Source organism: Stegodyphus dumicola, chromosome 12, assembly GCF_044657685.1.
Source record: "Stegodyphus dumicola isolate Sdum_Otavi_A_Nest chromosome 12, ASM4465768v1".
Taxonomy (NCBI): domain Eukaryota; kingdom Metazoa; phylum Arthropoda; class Arachnida; order Araneae; family Eresidae; genus Stegodyphus; species Stegodyphus dumicola.
The window spans coordinates 71,328,156-71,344,870 of record NC_140779.1 but is presented as its reverse complement, the minus strand read 5'-3'; the positions used below and the strand labels follow the sequence as shown (position 1 = coordinate 71,344,870).

Sequence of the window (16,715 nt, the reverse complement as noted above, 5' to 3'; positions counted from 1 at the left end):
TGGATGTTCAAAGAGAAAACACTTGGATGTGTACACCAGCAAATACTACCAATTGAGCTTATGCTAACGGAAAAGACAAAAATGATATCATTGCAGATTAAAGTGAAGAGTGACTGGTTTTCGACTATATGTTTGTAAAAATTCAAATTACTTCACAGAACATCATATCATCGTAAATGGAGCACCCCATGGTTTTTTAGTCGAATTATTTGATTATTCAGGAATTTATCCAGTGATGTAGTGTAATTTCTGGAAGAAAGGCCGCATCAGCATAAACGCCGCACTCGAGAAAAATGGCGGGAAAAAAATTTAAATTACACAGAAACGCCGCAATAGATTAAATTGCGCGTGACATCGTCGTGGGCCGTATAGATGCAAAAACTCAACCTAAGTCCTGATATATGACATACCAGTTAAGAAAAATGCATGAAATGAAATCATAACTCAAAAATAAATTAAAGGTAAGAAATGTGGAAAATATATTTACCTTCATGTATATACTTATATTTACCCACTAAAGAAGTCCATATTTGTAATACTCAGACTATATTATAAAAAATGTTGCAACAACGAAATATTAAATTTGGATGACAAAAGGAAATTTTAAATTTTACTTACAAAAGGAAATACAGCAAGCTATGCATCATATAAAGCCATCAAAATCCGATTCTTCACTATCTGAATTAAAAAGATTTAGAAAATCTTGATCTAAGTCCAAGTCTTCCAGATCGTCACATTTCATTCTCTTGGTTTACAGTCTCTTTATCTGAGGATATAATTTCAGCTTCTTTGAACCCTGCTACTATTGACGATGTTTCTACCGATTTCCACGCACTTCCTGCCCACTTTGCAATTTCTTCATAAGATGCTCTATGCATTTTACCGCTTTTGGTTTACGTATGCAATCCTTCACTCATCCAACACTCCCACCGCTTTCGGACTTCAGCTTTGAAATATTTATTACTTGATAAATCTAACGGTTGTAAGATTTTTGTCAAACTACCAGAAATTATTGCTTCGGTCATAGAAAATTTTTGACATCTGGTTTTCACTGACTCAAAGAAATGAGCACGCATGGAATCCATTACCAATAAACCCCTTTGGTTGGAAAAAAGATCCCACACGACACTGCCAAACTTTTTGTAGCCACTCATGCATGATTGTTTCGCACATCTAGCTGTTCTCGTTTGCACAAATAATTACGTCATTAGGAAAATCTCCCTTCGGAATAGTCTTTCGTTTAAAAATGATCATCGGCTTTAGCTTTAGTTTTAGTTTAGTTTGCGGCACAAGCTAACACACATGTAAATGACGTTCTTTCATGCCCCGTCATAAACACTGATACAGTTTTTGCACCAGTTTCATCAACAGTTTGCAGGAGAGTCGAAAGCTAACGGCATTTCATCCATATTTATTATCTGCGACCGAAGAAGTTTTTTTGTCAATAATAGCTGTCACATATTTTAGAAAAGATGACTTTTTATCCTGCCAGTCCATTGGTAATTGTTGCCCGACTGTTGTTCTAGTACGCACAGAAATAATTTTTCTTTTCATAAATCTGCTACACCTCCTTTGAAATCATTTATGTTCATTCGTTTTGCTATAAATTTTGCTTGTAAGCGAATTTTTACAGTCGAAATTGCCATTCCCTTTCCTCGTTGCTCCTGTATCCAGTTTGCAAGGTCATCCTCTAGATTTGGCCACCTTACAGTACCACTTCTTTTGGCTCGTTTCTGTTGTGGCATATTTTTAAGAAGTTCTTTTTCAGTTCTCCAACGTCGAATACATCTGTCGTCCACTTCAAACTCTCAAGGTGCTGCTCGATTTCCAATTTGTTCAGCACGTGAAATTACATTAAGCTTAAAACCAGCAGTATAGCTTCTGTGCCGTTCAGGGACATTTTCAAAAATTTTCCCCTCCCTTCTCACTTAAAAACTATACAACAAGTACTTGTACCCAAACTGATGGGATCTGTATCTGGCAGAATGCCAAGAAAAATCCATTCATGCTGAAGGGGAAATATGTCAGAGTTCGTTATTGCGAGGCAGATGGAGTCGTGTCCGACTTTGAAAAAAATTTCAGAAAAGGCAGGGGTGGGGAGAGGATGGGTCCTGGAAGATTCATCAAGTGGCAGAGGAAAGAGACTATTCGAAATGATGAGAATGTTGATTTGAAAGGGGGAAGAATGTTATTGTTCTGAGATCTCGTTTAGGGTGAATAAGGCATGTAGATCCGTTCAAGGGAAAGAATGTAAACAAAATAACGTTCGCAAAAAGCAACTGCATGGTCTTTTGTGTGGGAACAGCACCAGTCTATGCACAATGACAAGGCCATCCACACTATGTACAATGACCATCATAGGAAATATTTTATTTTTAGGGAAACCAATTGGCATAGACATTACAATAAGAAAAACCACGAAAATGCCCATGCAACCAGCCTGTTTGTCGGGATTCGAACCCCGGAGAGAACTACCAGAGTTTAGCGGCTTTGCCGCTCGGCCATTTGTGGGCCTTTATGAAATGGAAGGCGATAACTTTATTAAAATGAATGTCAGAAATACCAAGATGTTTCGAAAAGTTGGATGCTTTTTAATAACTTGCAGAATGCCATAACCCCTTAAGGACCAGCATTGAGAAAACGAAGCGCAGTCATGGGACCGGACCTGCTGAAATGAATCGCCACCAGCATTTTCAGCAGTTAAGCCTAATTTAACAAGAAAAATCATATAAAATCACCATTTTAATATTATGACTTCAATTTTTGAAGTTGCATATTTAATGCACTTGTTTTTAATGTGTATTAATATAAAGAATATCACATTAATAGAAATAAATTAAACAGGCAAAATACTAAAATCATACACACACAGAAATAAGTACAGTCAAAAAGTCTTTAATCCAGATGTCCATAATCTGGACCTCAAAGCTACAAACTTTCTGTGCATGTGTAAACGCATAATGCATCAATGCATGCGCATAATACGTTTACACATGCACGTTTAATGTATAAAGGACGGTATAAGCTAAGCTAAAAGTATCTATTTCAGTTAATGTTGCAGATTGCGTTGTTCCTTAATCTTCGAATTGGACCCGGCTTATTATTTTTTGCAGACTGTTAGAGCAATTTTATAAAAGTAAGCTTGAACTTTCGATTATGTCAAAACGAATTTCCGATCCTGGAGCTGCCAAAGGATCTACAAAGCAAAAGCATGTTTCGATGCCCATCAAACAAAAAAGTGGAATTGCTGCAAAAAAATGGATAAAGGCATATCCTTTGTTTCTCTAACCATTCCGAAATATGTTTATCAATTTGACGCCGCTCTGCGGGAAGGGGCGGGAACGTCATGGCGTGCAATGAACTGGAAGTTCATCTATCAGCACTATCCTCATCTTCAAGGTAGATGTTTTTATTTTATTCGGCTTATAATTCCTTACTAAATGTAGTATTTCATCTCGATGTACTCCGTCTTTGATATGATTTAAATCAAATTCCTCGTCATTATAAATATCACGAATACACATCAAATAGCTTTCTGGTTGCAATTTTCTAATTTCAACTATGCGTAATGCATGCTTTACGCATGCGCGCATTGAAAGAAATGTTTAATAAAGTAAACAAATAAATATTACGCTTTTTTTGTAAATTTTGATACCCTTTAGATTATAATTGCTCTTTATTTCATAAATTACGGTTTCATATTTTTAATTTTATAATTTCTGCATGCCATCTTACCAGATTTAAACCATTGATCTATAATCTGGAAAAACTGATAATCCAATAATCCAGAATCACTAAAATATGAATAACATTTTAAGAAACTAAATGTAGGATGATAAACTTGTGTAAAGCAATGAGCACAATGTTAAAGCTATTTAAAGCAATATATGCAAGTCTTCCAAGTTAAAATGTCGGTTATATATCTTTCTAATTTATATATCTTTTCTAAACAGAACATTGGTGTGTTAACTGAGCTTTACTGTATTTTCTCTTTTAATATATTCAGTTTTCAGATGTATCGTAGTCTGGGACACAAAGTATTCTTCCGAAGGAAACACAATTCAAATTAATAAATGGAAAATTTATATTAATAAATATATTTAAAATGCTCAATTCGAATGAATAAATAGAAATTTTTAAAACAATTATCTAAAAAGACAATGCAACACAATTAAAATAAAAGTCTAAAAATTAAAAAATTACCAAGAACTATGAAAAAAAATTATAAAGAAAACTGTTTGAAAAAATAAATGATACATCTTTCATTTAAACTACACAGTTTGAATGGATAAATAGAAGTTTTTAAAACAGTTATTCGAAAGAAACCATTCAACTTAAACAATTAAAATGAAATTCGAAAAAGAAAAAATTACTTAAAATAATAACAATCATAATTTAAAATATAATACAAAGAACATTATTTGAAAAAAGAAACAACTGTGACTTTTTTCCCGCTCACTCGACAGGAAAATAGGTTGCCATATATTAAGAAGTTCGCTAAGTGTAATATTCTTGGCACAAAATGAAAAAAAAGTGCCAACATAAATTTGTGAATTTCTCCGTAAATTTCGCACCAAAATTTACAAAGTTTCATAGTTGGGCATCATTTGAATCCTAGAATCGAAATATGGGAAAAAATTGGTATGTTATTTCAGAAAAGTCAGATTTTGTGCCAGAAAACCTATGTTATAATAGTGTTATATAGAACTGAACCCCCCTTTTTTTTTGGCGCAGTGTACATCTGTGGTGCATGGGGAGACTCTATGTGTTCAAAATAATAATAATAATAACAATAATAATAAAATATATAATTAAATAAATAAATTTTTTTTGTGTGACTAAATTTGATCAAGAAATTACAAATGAGAAAACTGTGAATGAAGATCATCCTAAAATGTCTGAGTGGTGGGGAAAAAAAATCGAACTGAAGATACGCACTTTTGACTAATGAAATAACAATTTTATTGACAAGATAAATTACAGACAATTGGCTTACAAATATAATTTGACATTGAAGTTACACAACAAAGAGCAGAGAATTAACTATAAATACTAGAATCTGAAAGCAGTAGATCAAAGACCCAACTTCAAAGTCATGGAACTTCGCACAATTCATCCTATAAGGGCAGTTCCTGAATGTAGCTTACTGTGACATATGCGACTATCATTGGTGGAAGGAAGCAGAAGGATTTACATCATAATAATGTGCTATTACTAACAGCATCAGTTGTTCATATATTACTAGCCTATAATTTAATCACCGTACTCAAACAGCCTTTTCATTTACCAGATTTAGTAGCCCCTGTGATTTTTTTTTTTTTTTTTTTTTCTCTTGAAACTCGAAATAGAGTTGCACAGGCATCATTTTAGAAATATAAAAAGATCAAGACAGAAATGATAAAGCAGTTGAACGACGTATCAGAAACAAACATGCAGCATTGATTTTAACAATGAAAACTATGCTAGAAAGAGGCATTTATAGCAAAAGGAACTATTTCGAAGGTGATAGGTTGATACATTTTAAAAAGTCAAATAAGAGTTTTTAGGCACCTTGTTCATAAATTTCCCAGCTAGACTGTAACAAAAAAAGCAAACATTAAACAAAAGAACAATACTTTGGAAAAACATGCAGAAGAATTTTTTATTTTTTTATTTACTAGCACTATATATATTTCTTTTAGATAATAATGCAAAACACTTTACACAGCTAAGTTTATTTTTTTTTAAAGTGTAATTAAATATGTACTTGCAAGATGAATAGGCTTAATAGCTTGCTAAACATCTGTGTGTCACTTAAAAATGAAATATTCATCTACCAATTTTTAATTAAACTTCTATCATAATTTCCTAGTCTAAAAAGTGAACTTTTTTTTTTAATTTTATTCATGTAATTTATATTGCACTACGGTATTTTATTGATAATCTATGCTTTTAAAAATAATGCTAGGAACTGTAAATTCAGTCGTTTCTTAAACTCCTTGTTAAATGTTCCCTCTGCTATAAAATTTGAAGAATAGGAATAAAGAAATCAAAGAAATCCAACACCATTTCTGCCAAAATTTAGGGTGCTAAATTTATATATATCCCATGAATATTTTATCTTTTTTATTTCACAAGCTATTATAGTATATATAACCAGCAAAGAATGAGTCTCACCTATTCCAAGTGATGTCAGCTGTTCAATAAGAGTCCATGTATGAGATCTGGCAACGTTGAATTTGAGAGCAAGAAGCTGACATAAATCCAACACCCTCAGATTTTCCTCAACCACAAGTCGCTGTTGACTACCATCTTCAGTATAAAAAGTTAATGTCACCTAAAATAAAATTAGAAAAAGAAGAATGAAACATTTTCTTCCAAATAATTATTAAACAACTTGTGCAATTATACCAGTGTTAAAGCAGCAAATTTTCTTTAAAATCACTTTATTGGCACACAATTAATTTTGAAAGCATTGCAGACATATACATTAGAAATTGATCAAAGCGTGCAAAAAAATATATTGCCAGATGAAATGCCTGAAATGCTCCTATTTACAAAAGAAATAAACAGCCAATAGTAGATATTTTCTAATCAATATCATCAATTCCTTGTAATATTAACTTGTCAATGAAAACTCACTATGCCCAAAATATCCTTTTAAAAAATTAACTATGTTTGGGAATGTGAAGTTTCTAAAAAAGCATGTTTTGATGATATTGCACATTGCATATCATCAAACTAAGTTACTGAATACAGCACTGCAAATCAAACTAAAAACTTGCAGTTCGAAAATTTAAAATAATAAAATTATTATTATTATTGAATAAGTGTAGTGATGTTTAAAAAAACAGTATCATCTTTTTTTCATAAACTAATCTAAAAAAAATTAATAACAGCAGTATACTATACCTATTTTTGAGCCAGAACCAAGATTTTCAGTACTGTTCTTAAATGTAAATTTAAACCTCATCAAACATTCAAAAGCAATTGCGCTTTCATATAAAAGGGCAAATATTTAAATCTGATTTCAATTTTTTAAGCAATAATGTTTTTAATATTTCATAATTTGTTGATGAACATACGACAGTGAATGAAAAAAGTAATTGCTAATTCCATGTCACACTTACAGTAATACTACTCAAATAACTTAACATTCTTTAGTCCTTCAGAAAAAAAGTTTTTGATCTTCTCCTGATCTTTAGACTGATATTTTGCAAATTAGTAAACTCCTTTGGAACCCATCTTGCACAAACTTCACAACACTCGTCACTGTGCACTATAGCTTGTGAAGAGTATTTATTCTAAGCATGCAGACAATTTTGATAGTTTTTGCCAGTTTTTTGCTGATTAAAGTGGCTGTTCTCTTGACATAAGTTATTGTATCAACAAAAATGATGGTTGACCATATGGATTTTCAGCAGTTACACTATTTTTCTAGCTCAGGGATTACCAATTTTTCATGCATGCCTTTTAAAAGAATGACTTGTTTCATTGGCCCCCTTATACTTTTTGGATAATAGTATACAGCACAATCATAATACAAAAAATGCACATCAATAGTTTTTAGATAACAATTACACTAAGTATGGAAACAAAAGTTTTGAAATAATTATTTATTAGATTTATCTTTTATTATACTCTGCATTAAAATTTCTTTTAATTTTATAGGTATAAGAAGATTTTTGGACACAAAATCAGAGGTTCTAACTGCACTAAAAGTTTGATTTTAATTAATGTGATTGAGATTTGTGATGGCTATGCTCATGTATTTTTAAAATTGCTTAATTCTTAAATCAGCTCATTTAAAAATATTAAACCTGTTTCTTATTTTTCATAGTAAATTACTGACTTGACTAAAGCCTGCTTCAACTAAGTAGAGGGAAAAGTCAGTAATGTTGCTCGGTGACAACTTTCAGTTCAGGATATTCCTCTCGGATGATTAGTGAATTTCAAAATTTAGTATACACCTGTGTTTTGAATAAGACTTGTGTCTAAACATCCTCTTTCAATGCAATCAACTCATCTTGCCTCATAATATCAAGATCATATACATTAAAGTACAGCATTTCATGAGGCAAGCTGGCACATACAAATTTTCGATGTGTTGAAAACAAACATTAAAACTCTCCTTTTAGATTTAGCAACTGGCTTGTATGTAACAATGTATCTTTTGGCAAAGTTGGTTGATTTTTTGGTTGAGATTGTGTTTCTGCATTTTCTATTTTCATACTAAACATTTGCATAAAAAATTTACATATTTTAAAATGTACCATTGATTTCTAACAAACATTAAATAATTTGTGCGTATTTTTTCCCTCATATTTATTTCATATGATTCCTTCTTAACTACATGATATATCTTTACACTGATAAATAACTAATTATCAATTTTATAATTATTATTATTTGCGATCAATGAGATTTTCATTAGGCTAAGGGATATCAGATCACATTGGTTGTTGGAATTAGCAGCATATAGCAGAATCCTGCTTTGGCTGCTTGACTTGGAAGATGTGCCCTTATAGGCATTGGTTATTTTTTAAAAAGAAGGCGAAAATCACTGTGCCAACCCAAGTGAAGCTATGGCATGTACTTATAGTACGTGAAATGAGAATTTTGAGAAAAAATTAGTAAGCATCTGGGCATGAAAAAGTTTCTTCATTGGCTGCTGTTCGAGCTGTGAGTTGCACTTCACAAGTTGGTGAAAGACCAGTCACATGAGTGGTCACACGCCCAAGTACTGACTCCGAGAGGAACCGCTTGAGAATTAAGTTGTAGGAAGACTTATGAAATAGGAGAAAGTAAAAATTATTCCGTGAATATTCTCAGTTCGCATCATCAGATGGGAATTATTCATTGTCTTCTGCGAAACTTATAACAATAATGTCTGCTTTAAACCTGGCTGTAAACTTCTCGATCGTTGTTTTTGCAGCTCATATCTTCTCTATGTGATTGACAATACTTCTCTGGAAGTTATTAATGTTCGGATCCATTCAAGGGCTTTTTCATATTCCTTCGGAGATGATTGTAATCTCTTCATCTTTTCACTGTTAAGCGTTTTCAGCTGGGTTTTTCTTCTATTTTCCTGAGGTTCAATGAGTTTAGGAAAATTCGCTGGTGTTGGTATCGGCGCAGTGGGCCTCGGTTGAGACTTCTTAGTTTTAAAATGCTTCTTATATACAGGGCAACCTAAGAACAAACGTGTTGCTGTGAACAGACAATACACATCGGTTTTTCTTCAGGCTTGAGTGGGTAGTTCTTGCTTCTATGCTGTTGTCCACACTTGCAGCACCACTCAGGATTTGAGCAGAGATGCTGCGAATGGCCGTATTCCTGGCATCTTTAGAATTGTACTACTCTTCTTTTAGGGTCAAACTTCTTGATTTTCATGTTCACAATAAACATATTATTTAGCTGGTGTATTGCATGACCTTCCTTCATTTTCGTGAGCTCTAACAAAAATATTCGAAGTTTCTCAACAGTTTTAGCTCTGCATCTTGTGTTATATTCACGTTAACCCCTTGGGTACATTTGACATCTGAGTGACGTCATTCACTTGTTTTCCCTAGGAGTGGATGACATGTCTAAAACGTTATTTGAGGTTAGGCACAATTCTGTTCATTTCATTGTAGCTTGTATCAGTCATAATAGAAGAGGCAATTCCAGTATTTCGGTGAACATTATTTGCGATACAATGCCCCATTATGTCAAAAACAAGGAATATATTTTATGATAGTAATAGCGAAACTGACTTTGAGAAATCTAAAGAAGAATTGTTTAGTGATCCTGAATTTGACAATTACAATGAAATACAAAGCGAAGGTGATGAAGACGATATTGAACTAGAAAATGATAATATACTATCAAGGTTTTGAAGACGCACAAGACATCTATCGAACAGTGATAGTGAATCTTCTCGTGAACCAGAAAATGATGACAATTGTAATATAAAACCAAGGTTTTGAAAATGCACAAGATGTCTATTGCGCAGTGATAGTGAATCTTCTCGTGAACCAGCATCAGAGGAATGGATTTGCGAAGAAGAAGAAAATGTAGCCGATATAAAAAGTTTTTCTGAAATATCTGGAATTAATCCTTTGAGCCTGCGTAGACTAGGTGGTAATCCAACGCTTTTAAATGTTTTGAAAAAAAGTCTTCAATGAAGATTTTTGGGACACTATAGTAGAAGAGACGAATAGATATGCCAGACAAGGGATAGAAAAAGAAGGTTGTGTAACTAACAAACAAACAAATAAAAAAAAAAAAAAAAGGAAAGGAAAGGAAAGGAAAGGAAAAAAAAGGGGGGTACTTTCCTGTAAGTTTTGATGAAGTGAAAGCTCATAGTATTGCATTATGCATCTTGATGTCGCAAATGAAGAAAAATGCATATGTATTGGTCAAAAAGATATGCAGTAAGTACTACAATTTTTGCCAGCACTATGGCAACGCAATAGGTTTTTTTGATATTTCAAGCTTTCTACATTTTACGGATAATGAAAAGGAAGATAAAGATGACAGAATAAGAAAGATTAGAAATATAGTGGATTACCTAAATAATAAATTTTGTTACCTTTATACTCCAGATAGTGAAGTAGCTATTGATGAATCGCAACCAAAAATTATATCCGTTCCACATGCAAATATTTTCTCAAATAAATCCGTACCCAAGGGGTTACTATTACTTGATGAATAAATAAGTGACATTACTACAGGATCACATAGCACACTGCTTATTAGCAACCAACATCAACTGGTCATTACTTCACTTCAGTTCAACAAATAACTAGTGTGGTGCCACATATACGTAACATCTCCCCTCTTTTGGGAGAGTCATAGGAATCACTGCATTACATAATTATCATATTTGGATGGTCGATATACATTACCACCACTTCTTGTTTTATATACACAATCACGATTAATATTGTTCCTATTATCTTGATGGTGAGGATCATTATGTGTTTTTGGATGTTCACTATTTATTTTTTCCTCATTCTAATTCTATAGACCATAATAGTCTAATGTCACTAAATTCTTCAGATTTTTAGTTTTTCTTAAATGGAATTTATTCTGTCTAATTACCCTATTATCTTTTGTTCTAATCCAATATGATCTAGGAGTTCAATGCTTTTTTAAAACTATAGCATGCTCCCATTTATTTTTCCATCTCAACATTACCTTTTTCCCATGAATAAATTCAGGTCTTTCCCTTGCATGCTTATCATAATAGATTTTAGCCTGTTTCTGCTTACTCCTCACCTTTTCTCTATATTGATCTGTTACAGTTGGTTTCAATTCAAAGAACCAAAGGTATTGCCGGGCAATTAGTCTTACTACTACTCCACACAACTATGCCATGTTATATTCATGCTAATATTACTTGATCAACAAATAAGTGACATTACTACAGGATCACATAGCACGTTGTTTATTACAAACCAACATCAACTGGCGATTACTTCAGATCAGTCAACAAGCAACTGGTGTGTTGCTACATATAAAAGTATAACAGTATATTACCAAAATTTTCAAAATTGCGTTTCTGAAAAATTTCAGATGCACAGGAAATACCCATTGGAAGCCTTAAGAATTTATAGCATCCAAATGGTGTGCTAAAAGTACAAAGATCACTACTATCCCCATCTACCGCTATTTGAAAAAAGCCCATCCCTTAAGTCCAAAACAGAGTAAACTGATTTATTACATAGCTTTGGTAAAATCTCCTCAAAGGTTGGAATCAACACGTTTTCTTTTTATAGCTTTGTTGAAATCTTGAGGATCAAGGCATATTCTTAAGCATCCTTTAGCTTTTTCAATTAATACTAGCTTCTTAACCCAGGTTAAAAAGATTGATCAACTTTTGCAATAATGCCTGTCTCTCCAATTCGTTTAATTTGAACTCAATTTTAGGTTTTAAACTAAGTGGCACTCTAACATGGTTGTCTCACTACAGGAACTATCTGATCATCTACTATGATTTTACACAATCCATTAAATTTTTCCACACTTTCAAACACTTCTGAATTATTAATAATAATCTGAATTATTAATAAATTTATCTTTAGATGGAGGTAAAACAACTGTATACTGATCCAACTTACCTTTATTTGATATTCCAACATTATTTATAAATTGAATCAAATTAAGTTTAACACATGCATCAAGTCCTCATAATGGAAGTATATGCTTGCTAGAAACAATTAAAAACTCTAGAGTATGATCCTCACCATCTAAAGAACATTGCAACATTAACGACCCATCAGGTTTAACCCTGGACCCAACAAATTCTTCTAATACAACATTAGACTTGTTTACAATAAGATTCGAGTTCTCAGCACTCAGTGTTTCATAAATTTTCACAAGCAAAACGTTCACTTCAGGCCCTGTGTCCAACTTAAAGCTCTCACTTGTCCCTTCAACAATTATAGGTTTAGTCCACTCTTTTGTAGACGATGTTGAGCATACACTTTTAGTTTTTTGAACACTTATGGAATTCACGAAGAATTCATCCTGCTTTATCATGCCGAGAAGCACTTTGGATGTGTTTCAGTCTGTACATAGTCGAAAAGTGATTTAGTTTGCCACAATTAAAGCATTTTTTTCCCATATGCCGAACATTGTCCATTAACGTGATGTCTGTTGCATTTTTTACACGAAAATGTCTCAATATTTGAAGCATCATCACGCATCCTCTGTGCTTCCTCACTGCTATGGCTGCATTGGCTCCTCCTGCTTGTTGTTGCTTACTTTCACTCTAGTTATGCTGTCAACATTGTGTTCTCTTAACGTCTAAGCACAAGCTTTGCTCATTTCAGCAGCTTTCCCTAAATCAATTGCTTTTTCCAAACTCAGATTATTTTCTCACAGTATCCTCTCCTGTAAACTGGTACAGTCAAATACCGAAAATCTGCCAACTCCTGAAATCTGCGTTGCCTCTCAGAATATACACATTCAGTTTATAGGTTCCTGAAACCACAACATTGAGTACGAAATATCGAAGAAAAAAGTACTTATTGAAAAATAACATCATAATTACTGAATAATAATGAGTCAAAACAGAAATACCAAATTATTGATATAAAAAGTAAAGAAAAATAAGATTAAATAAATAAGTTTTTTTTCCCTTTAATCTGCATCAAGGTAAAAATGCAGACGATTCACTCAACTCTTTGTTCAAGTTCATGATTCATGTTGTATTTTCTGAGCTTTGTTATTTCATTTCACGAGATTGTTTAGTGCTGCCTTTTTTTCATCCGGATATTTTGTGGATAAATTAAGAATATTTTTAATTTCAGCCCTTTTTAATACAGTCAAAAGTCGTTAATCCGACTCGTTGGGACTTCGGCGTTTCCGGATTATCGATTTTTCCGGATTATAGATCATCAGTTTAAATCTGGTAAGATGGCATGCAGAAATTATAAATTAAAAATATGAAACCGTAATTTATGAAATAAAGAACAATTATGATCTAAAGGGTATAAAAATTTACAAAAAAAAAAGCTTAATATTTATTTGTTTACTTTATTAAACATTTCTTTTGATGTAAGTTGTTTGCTTCGTTTTACGTAATAATACTTTCTCTTTAATTCTATTAAACAGACATAATTTCTTGTTCAGTTACAAACTTCCACTGTTCAAATCTTGTAATTGCTGCGTCCAGAATACCGACTAACTTGTCAATCGAAATTTTTTCGTTTTCAATAACCTCTCTGTCACTTTCTTCACTATCAGAAGCAAATTATAATGACGAGGAATTTGATTTAAATCATATCAAAGACGGAATGCATCGAGATGAAATACTACATTTAGTAAGGAATTATAAGCCAAATAAAATGAAAACATCTGCCCTGAAGATAAGGATAGTGCTGACAGATCAACTTCCAATTCATTGCGCGCCGTCCCCCCCATCCCCCACCACAGAGCAGTGTGAAATTGATAAACAGATTTCGGAATGGTTAGGTCAATTTTTCAGCAAATCCACTTTTGTTTAATGGACTTCGAAACATACCTTCGCTTTGGTAGATCCTTTACATAGTAGTAAATATATATTGGAAATTCTATTTGACATAATTGAAAGTTCAAGCTTACTTTTATGAAATTGCTAACAGTCTGCAAAAAATAATAAGCCGGATCCAATTCGAAGATTAAGGAACAACGCAATCTGCAACATTAACTGAATTAGATAATTTTAGCTTAGCTTATACCGTCCGTTATACATTAAACGCGCATGCGTAAACGTGTTTTGAGCACGCGCACATGCATATTCGCAGCCGTAAAGGTCTTACACGCATGCGTAAATGCTACGCATGCGTAGAAAGTTTGTAGCTTTGAGGTCCGGATTATGGGTGTCCAAATTAACGAAACCTTAAACATGTTGCACTGACGGTAACGCAAAAAGTGCAAATTCTGCAAAAGATGGAAGCATGTGCTACTCTTTGATTTACAGCAGAATGGTATGGAATTGCGACACAATTTTGTATGATATATGGAAAAATAAAGAAAAGCTGTTGAAATTTTACAGCAACAGTGATTCAAACACCGGAATCTGAAACCAGAAATCTTTGCATGAGGAGAAATCGGCAAACCTCAATGCTGTGTACATATAATACAATGAATAATATAATCAATTTATGTAGTAATAATAATTTAATACATATAATAAATTACTGCAATTATGTATATAATAATTTAATTAAATGCATCTAATACGCCTTATTCATTTTGCACTTTTAGTCCGAATATTATGCTTTATCTTTTCTGTCCTGAAATCCGCAAAACTTCTGGTCCCAAGCTTTGCAGATTTCTGGAATTCTACTGTATCTGATACTCCAGGGACAGTGCAGTAACGTGCAACAGAGTCACTCTGCTCACCAAATTCGCAAGATTTTACCAGTTTTTTCAGATCAGTCACGAAACAATCAAAATGTTCCCCTTCTTCTTGTTTTCTCTTATTGAATAAAAATCTCTCCACTACGAAATTTGTTCTAGGCGTCGTGAAAGCTTCTAACCTTTCAAGCACTTTTCATAGTTGCCCTGATCTCCTGTTGAAAGATTGAGCGTGTTAAACACTTCAACTGCTTCCTTACTAGCAGCATTTAAAAATAAAGCAACTTTCACATCTGAATCTTTCGAAACATTTCCTGAAGCTTTCATATAAATCTGGAACAGCTGCTTGAATCTGCGCCAGTTTTCGGCCACATTGCCATCGAAACTTAGGCCTTGCGGTGGATGACAAAATTCCATTTTGCATCAGCTGAGAGGAAAAACAACCAAAGGGATTGCCTGGCAATTAGTCGTACTACTACTTCACACGACTACGCCATATTATATTCATGTTAATATTACTTGATCAATAAATAAGTGACATTATTACAGGATCACATAGTACATTCACACTATTTATTACCATACAACATCAACTGGTAATTACTTCACTTCAGTTCAAGAAGCAACTAGTGTATTGCCACATATAAGTAACATCTTGTAAATTGCTTTACTTTTTGCATAGGAAAATTTCTTCTTTCAAGATCTGCATAAACAGCTTCTTCTTTCATCATCGATGGTAAGTTTTTCAGAACGACTTTTATTCGTTTTTCACTCAGCATTTGGAATGTATGAAAAGGTATGTTTCTCATCTGTAAAACATCAGCAGCTTTCCTATAATCATCAACTGTTTTCAAGTTAGTGTTCACTCATTCATTTCATGAATTTGAGACCAATCCACTGCGCTCTGCTGAAACACAATAGGTGGGGGCACTTCTTCTTCTCAATTGGTGGGGGCACTTCTTCTCTAGCTCCTCCTGTTTGGGCATTTTTGTCTGGATTCAGAGTTTCAAATCTATTCTCGTGAGAAATTTCCATCTTTTCTTCGGAAGTTGTGGGTTTAACTGTCTTCTTGGGTGTAATCCAGGGCTCTTCGTCCGTTTTCTGTTTCGTGTAATCAGTTGCAAATGCCTTCATTATTTGTATTGACTGTTCCATGCTTCATTATTTGTATTGACCATTCCATGGGCAGCCCGTTGAGCATCTAAAACTTTCTGTTCTGGCGTCTTAGGCTCGTATTTCTTCCTGAATTTTTCTACGTCCAAATCTGGCTTGTATTGTTTCACTAAGGTTAGAACTTCTTTGTAATTGAAGTTTTTTGTAAATCCTCAATTTGTTTTCCAGTCAGTGGTTCCAATTTCGTAGTCTTGCATTGCTGTTCATAATTTTCCTCCTTTTTTTCTTTCTTTTTCAGCTGGGGTGTTCAATTTCTTTTTCTTTTTGCTTCTTTTATCTTCAGGCAAGGCTAAGAAGTCAGCTTTTTGTACCGGGAATTTCTTTTTAGAATTAGTCGATATATCAGAGTCTGGTCTTTCACCAATTTTATCATCAGAATGCAGAGTCCTGTAAAAGGACATTTTTGTGCACCCGAAAGTAACACAGCTGCTGTAAATATCTCAGAATAAACTTTCACTAAATTAACTAACCACCTACAGGACTGGGTCTGTTACTGCAAATGAAGTCCGAACACCGGAGAGGCAAAAAGAGTCATTAGGCCAATCAATATCCACTGCATATTTGGCTATTGACCGCTTGATTATCATTGATCTCTTTAAATTTTCAGCAATACCACTTTTGTTCTAGCTTTAAAATTTTCTATCCAATCATAAACTTTTACTCATTCATGCATTTTATTGAAGTACGTCCAGCAGAACGAGGATCAGTGAACATTTAAGGCAGGGGTATTCGAC

General features: G+C 33.4%; 1 protein-coding gene across 7 annotated transcripts in view; it reads right to left on the bottom strand.

Moving 5' to 3' along the window:
* LOC118194145 (growth factor receptor-bound protein 14-like) overlaps nucleotides 1–16,715 on the bottom strand; it is a 248,475-nt gene that overhangs the window by 59,239 nt on the left and 172,521 nt on the right. For all 7 annotated transcript variants that reach the window (XM_085806550.1, XM_085806547.1, XM_085806546.1 and 4 more), the window contains one exon: nucleotides 6,157–6,316. In XM_085806550.1, the coding sequence (XP_085662676.1) occupies nucleotides 6,157–6,316 (160 nt within the window). The remainder of the gene's footprint in view (nucleotides 1–6,156; nucleotides 6,317–16,715) is intronic.